Below are 20,449 nucleotides of genomic sequence, written 5' to 3' on the forward strand. Positions count from 1 at the left end.
TATGGAGTCGTAAGTCGGCCTACATGTAGTCAGTTGTATGAGATTGGTATCAACTTACTCCAACTTTTTATATTTTAGAAACTGGATCTTAAACTTCTACTTTTAATTTGTAAATACGTTATTGATTTTTTTTTACATTTTATTAAGTTATTGTATCCAGCGATTTATTTTTATTTTAAATAGTTCTTTTTATTATAGTATTGCTTTTTTTATGTTAGCATATGTCTATGCTGTTTCTTTGGTTCTTGTAACTGCCTCGATGTCACTGTTACTGAGTGTCGCCCCTCAATGATCTATTCTATGGAGTATAAATAAAGGTTGAACGGCAAGAAAGCAAACAGGCATGTCCAACCATTCCATTAAAAAAAAAAAAAAAATCTGTGTTTCTGTTTCACATGGTAATGTTATGCTAACGTGCACTATTGTTATATTTCATTTGTTCATTTCTGCTGATTTCTTTTGTGCTATGAACATGTGAGCGTTTCATGGCCAGCAGATGGTGACAAAGGTTAAATGTTTCACACAGTCACTGTAATGCAACATTATAGACAAACTAGTAACTTGGTAAGCCATTTTTGGCAAGAAATGTGTGTTTGTAGGGACAAAATCAACTCGTATAGACCGTCCTACATTTTGAGATGATTGCGTTTTGTGTGATTTGCTAGTTTTTGTATTATTGCTTTGTTCGTTGTCATGTACAGACGGAATTTAAGACAATGCTGAAAGTCAAGATTGCATGCAGTTAAATGAATAGTGACAAATGTAAGATAAATTGAACAGGTCTAGGAGGCACACGGTTTTCCCTTGGATAAGCAAGTTGTAACTTGTCAACATACATTGAATTTGGGTTCAGATTGACAAAAACACTGGCTGGTGCTGCCTCACAGAAGACATCAGAAACAAGCTACATGGGGAAAAAGAAAAAACTCAGGTCCATATAAAAGATGAGGAGAGTATCGTGTCAAGTTATTTTTTTTTTTAAATCCCTCGATGTAGCGGCCAAAATCCTATAGAACTAAAACAGCCGCTGAGGCACGAGTTAGCGGATCTTAGGCAGGGCAATGATCATCCAAGTCCAGACAAGAACCTCCATTTGTGCATTTTATTCCATTAACAAAGTACAATGAACAGGTTTCCATATGTCTCTCTTCCTTAAGCCTTTCCTATGGCTTTCCTTTGTGTGGCTTGAAACACCCTGGTAAAAAAACCGTTTGCCTATCGTGCTCTGGCTCCCACCACCACCTGTCTCCAATATATACAATTACACCAGGTGCTCTAATCACAGTGCCCAAACATGCCTTCAAAATAAAAGCATAGAAACTACTATGATGCTAACTAAGAATACATTTACAATAAACACTATATATACACACTATATACTATATAAACAGCAAGAAAATAAATGTTAAACTATTAAATAATATAAAGAGATATATAGCTCCAACACTCGAGTTAGCGTTAGAAAATAGAGGAATTGTGGTAAGGAGGATAGGTCAAAAGGTCATGACAGAACAAAAAGGCCCTGGCTGAATAAAAGCTGAATTTATTGAAATAACAACCAGATTTCTGACAGTATTTGTTAATTGATTAGTGTTTTATTAATATATATTATGTAGAGTAGACTGACTTCAAAGGCTGCATGTTTGGGGACAAAAGGACTTGACAAAATTGTTTTACTTGTTTTTATTTTTATTTCACTGCATTATTTTTGCAGCTATAATTACAATTCAATTTCCACTCTTGGTGCATTATTATAGATGTAATTACCCAGCTGCAGTGGTGTAACTTACAACATTTACTCAAGTGTGTTACAGCTCGGAGGTACTTTGTTATAGGTACAGCATATAGGTATGTCAAAGATAAAGCATAAACACAAAGAACATCAACAACATACAACATGTTACAAATCTTGGAAGTGACCAGACCAAATTCCCTTTTTGGATTAACTTATTCAGATGTGTTTTGTTCAACAATGTAGACTCAAATAAAAATGACAAAAGGCTTAATATTGATAAATGAATCATAACTGAGTTTGGAAAAATGTTTGGGGGCCTGAGTTCACTGTGTTTTCTTCATGTAGTGAGTTAGGGTTAGAAGTTAAACTGCAACATATTTTGTATTTCCTCTTCCGACAATGTGCTTTATGATAAACAATGAAGTACTGTTTGCAGATTGGAAACGTTTCGCTTGCAAAGGGTTAAGGAATGCAGATCCTCGGCAGTAATGGCACAGTTGCCTTTTGTTTGACAGCAATGCTTACTTACACAGTGCCTACTATGGAAAAGCTGTGTGCAGTGCACTAAGTCTCCACTGTCTCTATTTAACTTAAATTATCAATACAACGACAATGTGCAATATAGATACTTTTAAGACAAAAAATACTGTGCAATACTCACCTTTATGTGAAAACCAGCTTTGTAATAAAAGTCCCAACTTTTTTTTTAATATATAATGTCTCAACACCTTACATTACGTCATTAAGTTCTGAAGTTGCTGTCATCATTTTTGTGGATGTGTACTTACCTACTTATTTGTCTTTATTTGTATTCTAGTATAACTAATTTGTGCTTTTCTTCTATATATTAATATGTTAGCTCATTCTGTATTATTGCATGCCTTTTTTTACCTGCTATGCCACTATTGCTTGTATGCCACTTTTTGCTGTAACAATGTCAATGTACCCGCTGTGGGACTAATAAAGGATTTCTGATTGTGTTGTATGATCATTTAGATTGACAATGACACTGAACAGTGCTTGAATTGGTTTGTGAACAAGCTGTAAAAGATGTAGTAAGATGACTCTTTAAGCTACTCATATCCTGGCGCAGTAGCCAAGTCGGTCACTCTGGAAGAAGTACTCTTTTACTTGAGTAAAAGTAGAAGTACCAGAGTATAGGAATACTCTGTTACAAGTAAAAGTCCTGCATTCAAAATGTTACTCAAGTAAAAGTACAAAAGTATTAGCATCAGAATAGACTCAAAGTACCAACATTAAAAAATAATTTATTATACAGATTGGTCCCTTTCAGAATAATATATATGATATGTTTTTATTATTAGTGACTTTCACTGTGCATGCATTTTTAGTTGGATGTTTTTTTTTTCACTGCTGATTCAAGATTCAATTATGTTATTGAGTTGATATAATTCATTTAATATTGGTTTTTCTTCGATATATTAATCAGTATTTGTCTCTTAATTGCACACAAATGCCCTGGACACGGGTGTAGCTTTGGTTTGAGAAGTGGGGGGGGACACAAAACAGGGGGTCCTCCGCAATGAAACATTTTCTCGATTTAATTCGATTTCCTGCCTTTCTACAAATATATTAGGGACTATGGCATTAACAAATCCAAGGAAAATGTGTAGTGTATATGAGTGTGCAAACCTATCTAGTATCCTATCCATTTGAACCCGTTTTATTTGTGATGACCTCACATCCTCTAGGGGGGTCCTGGGGCATGCTCCCCCTGGAAGATTTTTTCTTTAAATTGAAGTTAAATGCATCAATCTGGTGAACTTTGAGGGCAAAATTAAGAGATTTATGGATACAGCTCTCAACACTCATATGAAACAGAACTGTATATATTTCAATAATTAAAAAAACATTAGAATATGCTCACAACCAATAACACATCATTGATAAACTCCTCTCTCCTATCTTTATCTTACCTTTTTTTATTTATGCATATTTTACTAATCACTCCCCTTTTAAACTGTTTTTTTTTATTTTTTACTGACCGATAGTACACATTGGAATCATTTCTTAACTTATTTTATTAACAACCCCCGCCTCTCTCTCTCTCTCTCTCTCTGAGCTAATTACAGAGACGAGGACTGTTGCTGCACTTGCCGTGTGTTAGAAAGGGAAGGGAAGAGAAGGTGGACTATCGCATGCAAATGTTTCTGTACATAATTGTTTTTGAATTCATGTGTTTCATACACGCCTACTGATACTTTGATGTGTACATAAAACTTTAAAGGTCTCCTGATTTACTTTGTGAATGAATGCTTCTTTTTTATTCATTACCGAATCTGCACTGCGGCTGGTATTGCATTTGGGGGGGTGTGTGTCTGCATAAATTAATAAGAAAATGCTTAAATTAATAAAACGAGAGTTTCGGCTGGAGAGTGCGTGCGGACTTGTCGGTTAGATAACAGGCGTGTGCAAGTCCTGCATCTGTGTGATACAAATGTGTGTAAAATGATACCGGGCGCTGTAATCACTCATCTGGTTACGTTATTGACCCCCCCCCCCCAACCAACCCAAAAAAATGGGCTTCCCCTAAATTTTTCCCTACGCCACGCTACTGCTAATCGGAGGTTGGGAAGTCCCAGTCTTCCCCTTTAAGAGCACACAGTAGCTCTGCTCAGATGGCGTAGGTCGGATGACCGTGCTATGATTACATCCAGGGTGTTACACACATGATGGACGGACAAATATTGTTTTAACTTTAACGGGAATCTATGGAGACGTCATAATGCACGGTGTTTCTCCAGCAGCATCAGTATTCTTATCGGTGTTTACGTTGATTCAGAGCACAGTCGAAGGTAAGCTTTACAAGCTAATAGTTCTCGATGTTTCCTTCAAAGAAAATGACTTGCTCTATATCTACGTTACGCTATGGGTACGGTAGAATAAAATACAGAGCTGCTTACACAAAAATAGTTCACGATAGCAGAACGCATCTTACATATCGAAGGAGAGAACAAAGAGTAGCTGCTGCTGTATTTCACCACAATGTAATGAATCAGTAAACACCTTGTGGCGCACATGTCTTGTAACAATAGAGATGAGACAACATGAGGAGCAGAGGTGGGAACTGGGAAGTAACTGGTACATTTACTCAATCTGTACTTGAGTACAATTTTGAGATACTTGTACTTTGCTTGAGTATTTCCATTGTATGCTACTTTGTAGGCTACTTCTACTCCCCTACAATTCAGAAGTAAATCGTGTCCTTTTACTCCACTACATTTATTTTGTACATTCAGTTACTTAATAATGCTTTACTTTATTACTTTTACTTATTGTACTTTAAGTTTATTTTGATGCGTATGCTTTTGTACCTTTTACTTGAGTGACTTTTTTAATGCTGGACTTTTACTTGTCACTGAGTATATTCCTACACTCTGGTACTTTCTACTTTTACTCAAGTACAAGTTCTGAGTACTCCTCCCAGAGAAGTATTTATTTAAGCAAATTCAACCACATACTATGAGATGCAAAGGTTAGAAACGTGATGAGGTGTAGTGTTTACTTTAGTAGCCTACTTTACATTTTCCTAAAAGATACATGTTCAAACAAAGGCTCTATCACTTCTCCCACCATAATGGCTCTGCATGTTGTCCCATCATATAGGAGAAAAGAGAAAGAGGCACAATAAACGCAAAACAATGCATCTACATCTTTGTTCAATAATGTTACGTTACAGCTGACATGTTTTCCTATTGAACTTATTCTTTCAGCTGGGAGTCTGTATTGTTCATATTGACTGAAATATGATGATTTCTTTTTTTAAAGTAACTAGTTGAAATGCCTCTTTTTAGCCCATTTCAATTTGACTGTTATTATGACATTTAAATGAGTACTGAACATAGGTCAGCAGCATACATTGCTATATAAATATAGCCAGGTTAAAAAGAGCCCCCTCATACCATGGAAAACCACAAACTGTTCTGTCTGCTGCCGTCTGGCAGGCGGTATCGTAGCAGTTTCATCCCACAGGCAATAAGACTATTAAACACCTGAACATTGAAATAACATTCATCTGGCTGCTACTTAGAAACTATTTATCTAATATATCATATTCCAATAACTTGTATAAAGACTCTTATTGCACTATTTCACTTTTTTTTACTATTTTTCTTTTTGTATTTACTATTTACTTGCACTATTTTGTTCTGTTTTTCTGTTTTATTGTGTTGCACTGTTGGAGGAGCCTGTGACCTAAGATTTTCATCGTCATAACTACACTGTAGCTATGTTCGTATGACCAATAAAAGCCTTGAACTTTAACCTTGTACCACACAATCCTGCTCACCTTGCTTCATAGGAGAGCCATATGGTTTGTACCTTCTGTTTTTTTTTGCCTGATGTGATTTTATGCATCTTGCAGCGCTTCAGGTGATTGGAGGAAACGTCACCGTTGTGCAAGGAGGGACTGCCAACTTTCCCTGCCAACTTATCGGCGCTACAGAAACACTCAACCAAATTTCCTGGCAGAAGAAGACCAGAGAAAAACCTCAGAACAATAACTTCTTTACAATTTTGAAGACAGGACCACAGTTTGTCAATGGAAATGGAGATGATGGCCGTTTTAAATTTATTGGGGACTTAAAAGCCAAGAATGGATCCCTGCAGTTAATTGGAGTCACATTGATGGACGAAGGCACCTACACCTGCATCTTCACGCTGTTTCCCAGCGGAATTCACAAGACTGAGATACCTCTACATTTGCTTGGTAGGCTATAATGTAGTGCATACAAACATTACTGAGAGAATACAAATGTGACTAATGTTTATACCTCTATGGTTTTATGCTGACTTATTTGTGTATTCTTACCCTCCTAGTGCCTCCGGTGACAATCCTGAAGGATGATCATCCTATTTTGGGTAATGAAGAGGTTTCTCTTGTTACCTGCACGGCTGCTGGTTCAAAGCCTCCTGCAGCAATAAGCTGGCTCACTGGTGCTCTGGTAGGAAAAGTGAGAGAATCAACCACCTCCACCCTGAATGCTAACAGTACTACAACCACAATCAGCTCGCTGCTTGGAGTACCTACCAGAGAATTAGACGGTCAATTGGTCAAGTGTGTCGTCACCAGTGCAGCCATGAAGATGGAAGAAACCCTGCCCTTCACCATACAGGTCTACTGTGGGTATACAAATACTGTCTTACATTTCTAATTCTTTATCATATTACCATTTTCAATCTGAGGATTTATTCATTAATAATATGAAAACCAGGTTGGTCTCAGTTGTATTTGCGGATTGGGCCTCTGTCTTGGTTGAAGGTGCTAAAAGCAATGCTGGAGATTGATTTTTAAAGGACATACAGTATTACGCTCATTTTCAGGTTCACGTTTGTATTTTGTGCTTCTAATGTGACATGTTCTTTTGTTTTGTTTTTTCCCATACTGTGCTGCAATACCTCTTTTCCCCCTCTGTCTGTCACCAGAGCCCGGTCTGCTCTGATTGGTTAGCTGGCTGGCTCTGATGTAATTGGTCAACCACTGAGAGATGTCCCACCCCTTAGCCTGTGTACAATCTCTTGGAGCGCTAGCCAATAGAAGCATATAGTGATGTGATGAATATGTGCTTAGGTCAAAAGAGAAACTCTGGAGATAGCTTTAATATTTTAGCCTTTACAGTCCATTCACATGCACAAAAATGCAAATAACACACTTCAGTAAATGGATAACCCCAAAAAGCATGATAGGGTCTAAGACTCTACCTTCTAAAAAGTAATATAATTTGTTTGTGCACCCTAATGATTCCACAAGAGTCATTTAATACTGCTTCTATACTTAGCCATTACACATTTAAAAGCTTTTCAAATAATGGCTTTTCTGGCAATGGGTGTGTTTCGTTTTAATGTTCCCTCTGGCTTCATTAAGACATGTCAAGACATTAAGTGGTAGCCACAGAACTCGTGCAATACTTGGCCCCTGAGGTGTGAGGGAAATGGAGACTACATCATCCACAGGCTGCATCAGTGATTTCTACACTTATTTTGTAGCTGAAGCCTTAATAAATGACCATCATGTCCGCTTCTCATTATAATTGTTTTTATTTTATTTATATGATATACTCAACAAACTTAAATTCGATATTTCACAGTCTCTCTTGCTTTTTTAATTTCGTGGTCTTTCCATTAGTCTGGCCTCATGGACAGGTAACATTAATTAAGCTATTAAGCTCAAACAAGCGATTTGTGGAAAGTTTGTGTCGTTGAAGGACTTTGCTAATGTAAGACTTAAAAGATACACATTTTCAAATCATTAGGTCAGAGTTGGTGCAGGTGTTCTTTCTCCATTGCTTTTTCCAAATTGCTTTCCATATGATGATGATGTTTCAATTGAATCTTCTATTTTAAAAAGAAGACACAATGTGAACTGCTTTGAACCATACACATGTCTGTTTAAATGATGTATTACTCTTTGGCAGGGAACAGCTTCTTATAACCGTTAGCGCAGCTAGCTAACCAGATGCTAGCAACAACCCCAGGTACCGCTGCGCTCTCTCTCTCTCCCTCCCTCTCTCTCTCGCTCTGAGCGGCGTTCCGGTGCTCTCCGGCAGCACTACATCCCTGAGTGCAGGCATATTGTCATTCAAGAGAAAATACGATGCATAGTTCTTTTGGAAAACATGTTTTTATTTTAGGTGATTTACCTCGTTAATGTAATTAATACTCATTACATTGAGAAATGCATTATTTTGTATTAAAGTCATGGTTGTTGATAATATATTAGCGACCCCCACAGATATATGATTTCCCTGCTTTCATGGGAGCTCAGACCCCTCCTTATGGGAGCCCAGCTCCCATTGGCTCCCACATAACTCAAACCCTGCTCTTTGGACTACTTAACAGGTCTTCTTGGTTTCATTGTGACAACCCTGCGGTATGAACTCTGCCCTTGTCTCCTGATATCTGAAAATCCCACAAGGCTGTATTTTCCCAGTCTTGAGCAAAGCTACTTTACTTTGAAAATGTAATAACTGCAGGTTTTAAACTTGGTTTCTTAACATGCAAAACTGCTTGCACAACTGCTTGCACAACTGCTTGCCCTCTACAACACATTGTATACAATGGAAGAACTGAAGTGACACATACTGTATAATGGCACATATTGTGTTCAACTAATCAAATTAGTCAACTGCAGTATTTTGAACGGTTAGATTTCACACAATGTACAGACTGAAAGAGAACTGAACATACCATACTTCTTCTTCTGGCTGCTTCTTTAAGGGGTCTCCATTTCTGATCATCTGTCTCCATCTTCATCTGGTCTGCCAGCCACTTGCATGTCTTTGCTTACCACAGATATAAACCTTGTCTTTGGCCTTCCCATTCCTCTTGCTTGTCAGCTCCATCTCCAGCATCCTTCTCCCGATGTCCCAATAATCTTTTCAATGCATGTTTCCAAACAATCTCAATCTTGCCTCTTTGGCTTTGTCTCCAAAATGTCTAATCTGAGCTGTCCCTCTGATCATTCCCAATCATGCCAATCCTCGTTACTCATCTTCAACTCTGTCACCTCCCCTTCTGCTTCCTGTCTCTTGGTAAGTGCCTCTTCCATCAAACCATACAACATATCCTTCACCTTTTCCCAACTTCCTCTTAAAATATCACACTTTTTCATTCGGATATCAATGCAACTCCTTCTGACCCTCTCTACAATTCTCCATAAACATTCTCAAAGCAAACTTTCCTGACATGAATACATACTGCGGTTTTCCGATCTACTTAATTCTTAACCTTCCCTTTCTCTTGTGAATGATCAACTTCATACCGCTACAGTTTCTAAAGCTTTTCCCTTATTCTTGAACATCGCTGCCAGTACAGTTAACTTATTAAAATGGTGTTATTAACTCCACTACTATCTGCCCTAAACATACCAGAGTTCACTGGAGATAAAAACCAAACCACTGTTCAGTGTTGCAGCAGACACTCATATTTCACACACAATCCTTTCCAATCCACCCAAGCTTGAACATAAAGCAACAGAAATAACCGGCATGCATGTATGCATATAAATTCTTCTTCTGTGACAGTTCAATAAAATACAAAATACATATATCCTCCAAAGTCAATATGCTTTTCAAGTGCATCACATCAGCTTCATTTAGCTGAGGTAAAGTGTTGTTACAAAACCAGACTGTGGAACTAGACCTAACATCCATTTGGAGCCCTTTTAAGGGATTTATCTTTGAATCATAATATGTTCTATTAATTTCCTGAAAAATTGAAGGATATTTTTGTTCATGTCAAATGATAAAATCACCTCACTTGTCTTTTCAAGCCAAGAACTTTTATTCTTTTGACAAAAGAGCAAGATGATGCAGACAATTGGGAAAGACAGGGACACAAATAGGTGTTTACAAGGTGTTTAGAAAAATATCACTCGTCACCGGCTTGAGCTTCAATATCAGGATACATGTATTTATTATCCTTGCAAGAATGGAAGTAGTCATCACACACACAGCTGCATGGGACAGCTAGTTCCCAGAACAGTGTCCTTCACATGCATTATATACAAGACAGGGTGTTATTCAGTCACAAGATACATGTATACCGGTTCAAAGCAGTATTCGCTTAGTTCAGATTAGCTAAGGCCCACGTAAGCAAAACACATGACAGTCATATGCCTATCTCCCTAGGGGCTGTGTCCTCGTGTTTAATCGTTGGAACATAGTTATTGTATGTTCAACACAGTGTCTCATAAGCTTCATCCATGTAATCATACATCCGGTTACGTACACAGCTACGTAGGGCCTTTGTTATCATGTGCTACTCTGATATGAAAGAGTACATTCAGTATTTTCCCAACAGAAGGTTATCAAAAGAGAAAATAATAATGTGTATTAAAACAGCTAATGGAGAAGATGAGTCGATGCAAACAACAACACAACTTTAAAGTGTTATTTTTCGAACAGTTTCGTGTACAAGGATTTACTGTCTCAGTGGAATTCTCCACCCACATCTCTATTTAAACAAAATACTCCTTTGTCATTCCATCCACATTGCGACTATAAATCGAGCCAGGTATTACGTAGCCTGCAGTTTCCTCTGTCTATTGTTAGATACTTGGCTTGCTTGCTATGTAATGTATCACCTTGACCTTGATTTGCACAGCAGCCTCTCTGTGAAAAGTCAACAATAATCTCTCACTGCAGCTAAAGTAGTGTACATAAGAGGATTCAGCAGTTTAGAGATCCATGAGGTTTAGGTTTTTAAAATCCCTTAAATCAGGTGCCTTAGAAAGCATGATAACAGTGTAATGGTTCAGCTGTAATTAGTATGTTAAAGTTAAAACAATGACCGCTTATCCTCTCTCCCTGTTTCTTGCAGTTTCACCGATGGAAGTGACCATTCTTGAGACTTCTGAAGGCTCCTTTATATGTGAGGCTGAAGCAAATCCACCTGCAAACATCACCTGGAGCAGGTACTGTCGTCTGAATAAACTGGTTTCAGTGAACAGGATCTTAATCAAACAATATTATGTCTGTTTAACCTTGAAGAACTGTGTGATTTGTTCTCACGATCTATGGTCGGATGGTAAGAGTTGTGCCACTAGCCAAATGTATTTGAAAGATTTAAATAGTGTGTTGTAAAATTTACATTTTGGATTATTGTTTTAGCTGTAGTGAACCTCCATGGTGCTCCAATATTTATTTTTATTTTTTTATTTAACCTTTATTTAACCAGATAAAAACATTAAGATAAAATCTCATTTTCAAATAAAAAGCATTGTCTAAAGAATTAAAAACTCTAGAGACATATCCCAAAATGTTTGAATGGCAGTAAAAGTACATTTTAAAAGGTTAATTATAATGTGTAGATAGATATATGCTTGCAGCTGGTCAATAATGCGCTCTCCTTTCAGCTCTTGTTTCTGGTTTCCAACCCGAGACAATATTTGTTTCCAGAAAGACGACACATTGTTTGCCTATGGTTCACAGGTGGCTCCACTGTCCATATGTTGACTCCATAAAACCATTATCAGTGCAGATTCGTTGTCTCGGAAACGGAGCTTATCATCATGTCCTGTTGAAAGGATTAGTTCAGGAGTTTTCCAGCAAACTCCACCGGCTGATGAACTTATGTGATATCAGCAGCATCAGCCTTGGTTATAAGGTTGTTGCTAAACTAAACTATAATTTGTGCTGGTCAGGAGTGAACTTGGAGCCTCAGACTTTGAGCAAACATGTTTTTAGCCAACATGGGTATCAGTCCTTAAAAAATAGACGAGGCAAACTACACGAGACGGAGTACAGAGCGGAGAGAAGGCTGCGGCTGTAACACTCGGTGCCAGGATAACAACCTTCATCTCACAGCAGCAACACACAGGAGCTGATTGTGGAGGTTCAACATAGACTCCAGAGGCCTGTACGACGAAGCCGGATTTTCGCTTAGCGAGCTAACTTCAGCTAGATCTCCATGGTAACTTATGCTGAGCGGCTAACCTGGTCCGGAGCAGGTTAGGTTGCAGGTTAAGAGATCAAGTCAGTGAAAACACCGCCTGCTGACCAATCAGAGCTCAGTGTGCAGAGTTTAAAGTGATCAAGTCATATTACAGGAGAAAGGAAATACAGTTTAAACTGCCGTTGCAGGAAAGACGGCCGGCAAAAATCACCGACTGTGTGAACGTGAAAATTAATAGAATATCACCTCCCATCTTCAGAGCAATCTGACTATTATAACATTAGCGTGAAGAAAGCTTACTTAAATATCTGCCACAACATAAGTAACCGAATCAAAGTAACATTACGTACAGTCCGGCACTGTGAGTGCAGACATCGATGTGTCCCATTATCATTCATATCATATCACATCATAATGTATCATATATGTCCTTATCTGAGTCAGCTTCTTGAGCCGTATCTGGCCGTGCAACACTTACAGTGTCACATACTGTATGCAGAAGTATTATTTTAAGCAACACATTAAAGGTGGGGTAGGTAAGTTTGAGAAACCGGCTCGAAATACACTTTTTGTTATATTCCATGGAATGCTCTTAACATCCCGATAGCAATGAATATCTTAAGTGCTTTGACAAAAAATCCATACAAAAATGTCATCTGTGGAAGCCGTAGTACTGTAAAAAGCACGACCAATCATTTTAGCCGGCCCCGCTAAAATAACTGGATGGCCTACCTGCCTGTCAGCCTTCCATCTGTGCCCAAACTTATCTCGTGCCCTCATTGGTCATGTGCGCGTTCGTGTGTGTTGGAGGAGGGGCTCTGTAAGGAAGTGGCAGATTTTTTCCGGCTGTGTATTTTCAAATTCTAGCGCACTCGAGCTGGTTTCTCCAAAATTACCTACCCCACCTTTAAGTTGACGAAACACTTGAGTCAAATGTAATTAAAGTCAGATCCACTCGTGTCTTAGACGGGGCAGTGATATCATAAACCTGTTAATGTACGCATTCAAACACTTCTTCTTTTACCAGCTGTATTCACCTTGCAGGTGCAGCTATGTGGCTTTTATCCTGGATAAAGTGTTTAAGTCATGGATGTTTAAAGTTTAATGTCTTCATATTTGTCTAATATTATAGTTTACTTTTCATTCAGGAAGTATGACGCGCTGCGCTGTCAGTACGCTTGTCCATGTTTGTGATTGGTCGAATGCTCCAAATACCACCCCTTTCATGAGAACGCGCACCTAACTAGATAGGGCAAAGCTGGCTTGAGTTAACGAGTTGATAACCAGCGTCGTAGGACCGCTTAGCGAGAGAGCGTTTGTTTTGGATTAGGTAAACCGGTTAACTCAAACATATCCAGGTTTTGTTGAACCGGCTTCGTCGTACAGGCCTCTGGAAGCTTGCGCTATTTGTATTTGCATTGTTGTTTTTATATATTGTCTTAGTTATGTCTTGTAATTGCACTGTTGAGGAACTTGCGATGTAAGTTTTCATACATTGCATAATTAAACCATAGTTGCGTATGTGTTATAACAATAAACCTTTAAATCGTCAAACTACATTGGCCATCTTCCATCAGAAAAATCTGAAAAGTTTATAAAGGCAACATTTGAGGCCAGTGACTATATTTGCTCGAAAAATAAGTGGAAAACCACAATTTAGGGTGAGTAGCTAAAGTATAGCCTAAAATATGTAGATTAAAGTGGACCTATCATGCTATATTTAAATGATATATTGTAGGGCCATACCTATGATACCAAACAGATCATGCATTTTAGCCATGCCTCATTTCGCTCTTTTTGCTGTTCTCCAGCACTGTTTTTGCACGGGGCTGATTCTGTGAGCTGCAGCTGACCACGCCCCCCTGCAGGAGAGGGGAGCCGTGCTCTGATGAAGTCAGAAGAGGGGGAGAAAAATAGATCTCAGTCCTCCGTGTTTTATTATATAGAGTCGTTATTCATTTGTTTTAAAGCTCAATAAATAACAAAGAAGACCTTTGACCGGCCGTGGCCCAACCCCACATTCCCCTGATAGGTGGAGAGTTGGCCCAATAGCCGTAGCACCACTTTACTGACGTCAGTAAAGTGTTCAAATCTGGATCAGTTTTTATCAGATCCGTTGCAGCCCCTTTTTTAGAGATTTGGGTATGGAGGAAAATAGAGAGGGTTGTGTTTTCTGACACTTGGTGAGTTCCCTGGAACACCGGGGACACATATTCATGTATAAAAGACGTACAAAAGTGCATTTTGCATGATAGGTCCCCTTTAAATTAGGGAATGTCTAACAGTGAAGTGAGTGTGGTTGTTACAATAGGAAGATAGCAGTGTAGATGACCAGCACTAGCCTATGTTGTTTATTCACAGGCTACGTTGTCATAACTTGCTGAAACAACAAATGTTCATTGAAATGTATCCTCTTTCAAGCTGTAAGATCTTGTTCATGTTTGATTCCAACTATGTTTTGTTTTCCCTACAGTAAGTTGTTGCCAAGCTGCAAGGCGATACGTTGATGTATTTTATTTCCCCATGTCATTTAAATACCAAAAATGCTTGTCGTTGTTTTAAATCGTGTGAAAACGAGTTAACCTCTCCCCTCTCCAGAATCGAGCTCCCGTGGCCTCAGTCTGCTGTCAGAGAGGGTGCAGTGCTACGGCTCAAGGAAATGACCCCTGACCTTAATGGCCTCTACCAGTGTGAAGCATCTAACCAACATGGAAGTAAACAACAACAGCTCCGTGTGTATGTGGCTTCAGGTAAGGTCTGTAAATGTTTTATTGGGTTTTTGCATTTGTTCTTAATTCTGTGTTTTTGTTTTTTGATTGTTTTGTGGATGTATTGCTGCAAAATGAATTTATGTTAGAAGTGTAACCAATACAAAGGAGAAGCTTATACAGCTAGTCCTGGAGTTGAATCACAGCATGTATTTCACTTGGATAACTCCTGGATATTTCTCTGTCGAGCTATTGTAGCCATGACTACCTGAAAGGTCAGACCAGGACACAAAATGGTGTTTGTGGGCTTTGGAATGTTTCGGTATCCGCCCAGGAGCTAAAGGCATGTCCGTTTCACCCTCCCATCCCTGAGAATGAGATTGTAGAGAGTTAGAAAATGCAATATGGTTTACTTTCAGCCAACACTCCAATGCAGGAAATGATCATGAGGTCTGAGGAAACATGACGTTTTATCTTTTGAATTAATCTGTTTCCTATTTCCTAACTGCTGTTATTTTCAATTTAGACGTTCAGTTACTGCTTTTAGGAATCAGGCAAAAGCAACAGCCAAATGTTTACTATCATAAGTATTTCTCAAATGAAATACAAAAATAACATATAGTGTCCCAGCTGAAAGGTGCTTGCTTTATAAATACAAGATGGGATATAAACATGTTTATAAAAAATGAAATGAAGAAATGAAATGATGTCTGGAGAAGTGCTCAGTCTATCTCCAAGAATGTCTGTCTGACTGTTAAAAACATTATGAAGGTCTCATTGTGTCTCATTGTGGTAGGCGGGGGAGAGTTGAGCTGAGGCCTGACAGCACTTGTTGGAAATGCTTGACTAATGACATATCATATATACATATTTCATGGGAATGGACAAGCGTTCCATAGTGTGTTGCAGTTCTGCAAAACGTGTGCTCTCTATAATACTGGTTCTGTGAAGATTACATCATTAATAACCAAAGTAGATCTCTATAGCTTTAAAGACAACAGTGTCTGGATAAGTATACTGTCAACAACTTAAAAAAAGTAATCTTTAATGAATATAGGGTCTCCAGATGAATATCACTTATAATGGTAACCATTCTTGGAAAGCATGTCCTATACTAATTAGATATTTGTTTTATATATATATTCTTGCATTTATTTTCTGTTTTTTGGTGGTGTCATGTAAATGCTTTTTGATTTCATAAAAAAAATTACATCAATTCAGAAAAGGAAACACAGAAACAGGGAACTTGCTGCTTGTATTAGTAAATGATGCTAATGTTGGCTTGTTGAAGCATTAAACTGCATTTCATTGAGGTTAATCATGTACTTACTCAGGAACTTGATCCCACCAAGCATGTATTAAGAGATGACATTTGTGTATCTGTTCTATATACAGTTTAATTAAAAAAAACTAACAAGTTAAAATGATATTTTAAAGTAAAATTAATTAAAATACATAACACTTGTTAGTACACTACGCCACAGTACGAAGCCACACTTCAGTTTGATCTAAATAGCTTTTTGTCCTGTGTTTATGACCTAAAAACAGCTGGAAAACATAGATAAATATGGGTACTGTTACTAAGTTTAAACAGTAATCTGTGTAGCAAAAATGTTTTGCTTGATATTATAATAACAATTTAGGCCACAAGAGGCTGACTAGCAAAACAATTATTCGACAGGATAAAATCACATGGCAAAACCTTTTTTCACATGTAGACCTTGTTTTTTTAACTCTGTTAGGTCATAAACACAGGATAGACAATTATGTAGATCAGAATTAGGAAGTCGATCACCAGAAAATTATTTTCTTAATTCCCTTTCAGGGCTTCCATACTTGTAATGAAAGAGGAGTCAATGTTCCCTCTCCAGTTTTCTCTAGTTTAACCCAGAGCTCCTTCTGACCTGATCAGTTTGACCGCCAGAGATATGCCCAGCCTAAAATACATTCATTTTTAATATATTAGGCTTTAAGTTGGGATCAGATTTGGTTAGATGTACCTTTTTATAAACTGCCAGTGTTTAATTCCTGTTTCTCTATATACACGTTTGTCTGTCTCTACAGGAAACTGCACTGCTTGTTGGGTCTTATTCAGCCTTTTGTTCATCCTGATTGTCGCTGCTGTGGCTGCAGCAGGGTACTTTTACAAATCTGGAAGGATTCAATGGTACTAATAAATACAGATGTTCTACAAACACTTAACTGCAATACACATGTTCTCTGCCAATCATACAGGCAATTACTGTTTAACTATGTATATGTGTTCTTTAATATTAATTGGTGGTTAATTATCCAGGAGCGGAGACAGGCAGCCTGTCCCAACGAATTCATCTCCACTTGAAGAGCAACAAGTTTGACAAGATTCCAGTCTAATGGGTCGATAAAGTATGTTTAATAGGTAATTTGTTCAATTTAATTTTGTGAAATCTGTGTTCCTCAAAAACAACTATCTAATCTTTTTTAATGCAGTTAGTGTTTAAAGTATTACATGTGTTTTTTGTGTCTTTTTTTAGATGCTCTTTTATATAATACATTTACACTCTTGGCATACTCATTTAAAAAGCGCTTCTTCACTTAAATGTTTTGTATTGTCTGCCATAGGGATCTTCCTGAAGTCCATGGGAGTAGCAGGGTGGAGTGCAGATGGACTCTCCTCGGCATGTTTCCCTCCTGACTCAGCTGTTAGGGAGCAGGTGCAGCTGTCTAGGTGCTTTGTATGGTAATGTCCTATGATAACAGCCTTTACAATTATATTTGGTTCATTTCTAAACAAATAGATAAAGTTTTGTGGAGAATGTATATAGTGAAAGTATTTTTCAAGCTAAAAAGTGGAAGCTTCAAAGCCTTTAATGAATGTGTACTGTCTATGGCTGACTGAAATGGAAAGTTTGCATGACCGATTAACGCGTGCATCAGTGTTATCTGAGATTTGGCTTTAATCTTGAGAGGCTGCACTATCAGTAACGGCTGTAACTGCCACGATACTTACTTCCCTTCTGGTTTTCTCCCACACTTTTACAATCTACAGTGGCTCTCAGTTGATATACAAAGAATGAAGGCTCTCTACAGCCAGAGTTTGTTGTATCTGTTCTGGGCCACTGTAGAGAAATGACGGACTCATAAGAGGCTCATTCTAGGCAAACAAAAAACAGTTCTTAATTTCAGGTTACACCAATGAGAACTTGGATACTATAATCAATTTCTCCTATTGGATCTCCCGTAATCCTTCACACTGCTCGTTTCACTGTTGCTCAAAGCAGAGGATTATAAAGAGTGTTTACAACCACACAAGAAACAACCTAACAGGCCAAACTAAATATTGCTGAGAAATTTCAATACCATTTCTTAATTTATTTAAAATGTTTTACTAAGCTGGACTTGATGTGTTGTTTTTGTGTTTACAATGTTGCCAGATAACAGACAGACCAATCTTTCCTGACACACAGTATATTTAATGATGCGTTTTCCTTATACCAAATGCGTACAGTATGTAAGAGAATACCGTCAGTGTTGAGAAGAATGTACAAAAGAACATGTTACATTCTAAACCCCTAATTTTATTTGAACCAACGCCTATATTAAACATTTTATTTATATGATCAAGATCGATTGGATCAATGCTCTGAAGCCGCTATCACATTAAACATAGTCTTATCTGTGAGCTGCTGAACTTCTAAGCACCATCACATTTCATGTAATTTTTGACTACTACTATTATCTACTGAGTGCTAAAACATTTGCTCTGCTTTGAAACTGTTGCTCTGACAATGTTTTAGTTGTGTTTAAGTCAGCCAAGCTCTTTGTTATCTTTGAATAGGTGTATAGCTTCCTCCAATGTTATGGGTAAACAAGCTTAAAACAGAAAGACCCCAAAGTCAGCAAAAAAGGAATGAATGATGTTTTAAGTTAAGTGAAGGTCAAAATGAAGAGCTGACTTACGAAAACTGTAGAAAAACATTATTATATTATTGATAAAGTTGGACTGCATCTTCATCTCCTAAATATATTTGATAATTATCAGTTAAACAAAGTATAAAGTGTTTGATTGGCTCTTATTGAAATCATTAAAGCCATCATGTTGGCATACATCATAATGGGAGGTTACTTGGGTTGTACAGGTTATGTTAAGTTTCAAAAATGTTTCCTTAGTTAAGATTTTAAAAGTTACAAAATTCCTTTACATAAAAGTAGTCCAAGGGACATACATGAACCGGCCTCTGATTTATCCTCCATCTTGTTCTCCATCTTAAAATGATATCCTTTGGCCTACATCCTGTGTTAAAATATGCAGCGGATGTAGCGATATCTTATTGTTCTATTAAAACCTATCTGTTACAAACATAGAAAGTCCTTAAGGCTTCATCTCCTGGGGATTTTGAATATCTATGCCAATGTTATTTGTATTTAAATTAATCAAATAGCTGTCCACACATTTCACACAATACCAAGCTCACACTAGAGTGACAAAAAAAACATTCCTAGATTTCATTTTAGACTAGTTTTCGTCCTTAGATTAATAGTCCAAGATTTTAATCATGTTTAGTTAAATATATCCTTCTTCGTTGTAGTTACACGTGTATTTTTAATATGTTTATCCTGAGTGTCTTTTTTTCCATTTTGGGTTATGGGTTATCTAGATTTTTCCTTATTCCTCAAATTCTGCTACACAGCGCTTATTTTGAAAGAATGTATTTGTTTTGGAGGAGAGGAACAATAAATCCGATCTACTTAATTCCCCCTATTTCTTGCACACATATTCACTCTTATTTCAATTGAAAATGTAAATTATTCGTGCGTAAATCAAAAATGTTTTGTATGTTGTAAGAAATACATCTGAACCGTGTCAAAGACATTCAAATACGGAAACCTTTATTTAATAAAAATATGAAGTATATAATTAAGCCACTAAATGAACGCACTCTGCCCGCTGTTAATATGAGCGTAAACTATAGCTATGTTCATTGGTCAAGTTATTTATGATGATCGATATGTTCATTATAAGAAGTTTTGTTTTGGGGGTTGCAGTGTCTCGTATCGTATCGTGTCTGCAAATAAAAGTATAATTTTGTTGTACTAAGGCAGCTATTTCCCTTTTCCTTCTCATTATAGAATATCGGCTTTACGTTTTATGCACATTTTACTATTTCAGTTGCTGTTTGTGATTCACATTCCTTTAATATTTTTAGATTTGCTTGAATATACTGCAATTTTTGTTTTTTTGTTATTTTGCAGTAACATTAGTAGTAGTTTAATAAAAGTAGTTTAATAAAAGTGTCAGATCCAAATATATCTGTTTTGCGTTAAGTCAATGTTCAGAGTGTCATATACCTTTCTTTCAACCTGTATGTAAATAAACTTTACAAATCCCTCGTATTTCTGTATTTAGTGGGTACACAGTGTTGGGATACAGTGTACAGTTAAAGGTGGGGTAGGTAATTTTGGAGAAACCAGCTCGAATGCGCTAGAATTTGAAAATACACAACCGGAGAAAATCTGCCACTTCCTTACAGAGCCCCTCCTCCAACACACACGAACGCGCACATGACCAATGAGGGCACGAGATAAGTTTGTGCACAGATGGAAGGCTGACAGG

General features: G+C 37.5%; 1 protein-coding gene across 2 annotated transcripts; it reads left to right on the plus strand.

Annotated features, from left to right (window-relative positions):
- The first annotated feature begins 4,280 nt into the window (after positions 1-4,280).
- Positions 4,281-20,229, plus strand: LOC117481130 (poliovirus receptor homolog). 2 transcript variants are annotated; one of them, XM_034128684.1, is made up of 8 exons: positions 4,281-4,551; positions 6,120-6,464; positions 6,575-6,877; positions 11,075-11,168; positions 14,747-14,898; positions 16,921-17,023; positions 17,153-17,254; positions 17,458-20,229. In XM_034128684.1, the coding sequence occupies exons 1-7, from the start codon at positions 4,482-4,484 to the stop codon at positions 17,211-17,213; spliced, it is 1,128 nt and encodes a 375-aa protein (XP_033984575.1). In that variant the 5' UTR covers positions 4,281-4,481; the 3' UTR covers positions 17,214-17,254; positions 17,458-20,229. The 2 variants fall into 2 exon arrangements, with proteins under 2 accessions (XP_033984575.1, XP_033984576.1); XM_034128685.1 differs by having other exon boundaries at positions 17,153-17,241.
- The last annotated feature ends 220 nt before the right edge of the window (positions 20,230-20,449 follow it).

Source organism: Trematomus bernacchii, unplaced genomic scaffold (genome assembly GCF_902827165.1).
Source record: "Trematomus bernacchii unplaced genomic scaffold, fTreBer1.1, whole genome shotgun sequence".
NCBI classification, from domain to species: Eukaryota; Metazoa; Chordata; class Actinopteri; order Perciformes; family Nototheniidae; genus Trematomus; species Trematomus bernacchii.

What these genes read in the sequence shown, in the direction of transcription:
- LOC117481130 (XM_034128684.1), top strand. Translation starts at nt 4,482, where the DNA reads ATGCACGGTGTTTCTCCAGCAGCATCAGTATTCTTATCGGTGTTTACG. An exon ending in CTTCACCATACAGGTCTACT is followed by an intron (nt 6,878 to 11,074) that starts GTGGGTATACAA and finishes TGTTTCTTGCAG; the next exon opens with TTTCACCGATGGAAGTGACC. An exon ending in AAATCTGGAAGGATTCAATG is followed by an intron (nt 17,024 to 17,152) that starts GTACTAATAAAT and finishes TTAATTATCCAG; the next exon opens with GAGCGGAGACAGGCAGCCTG.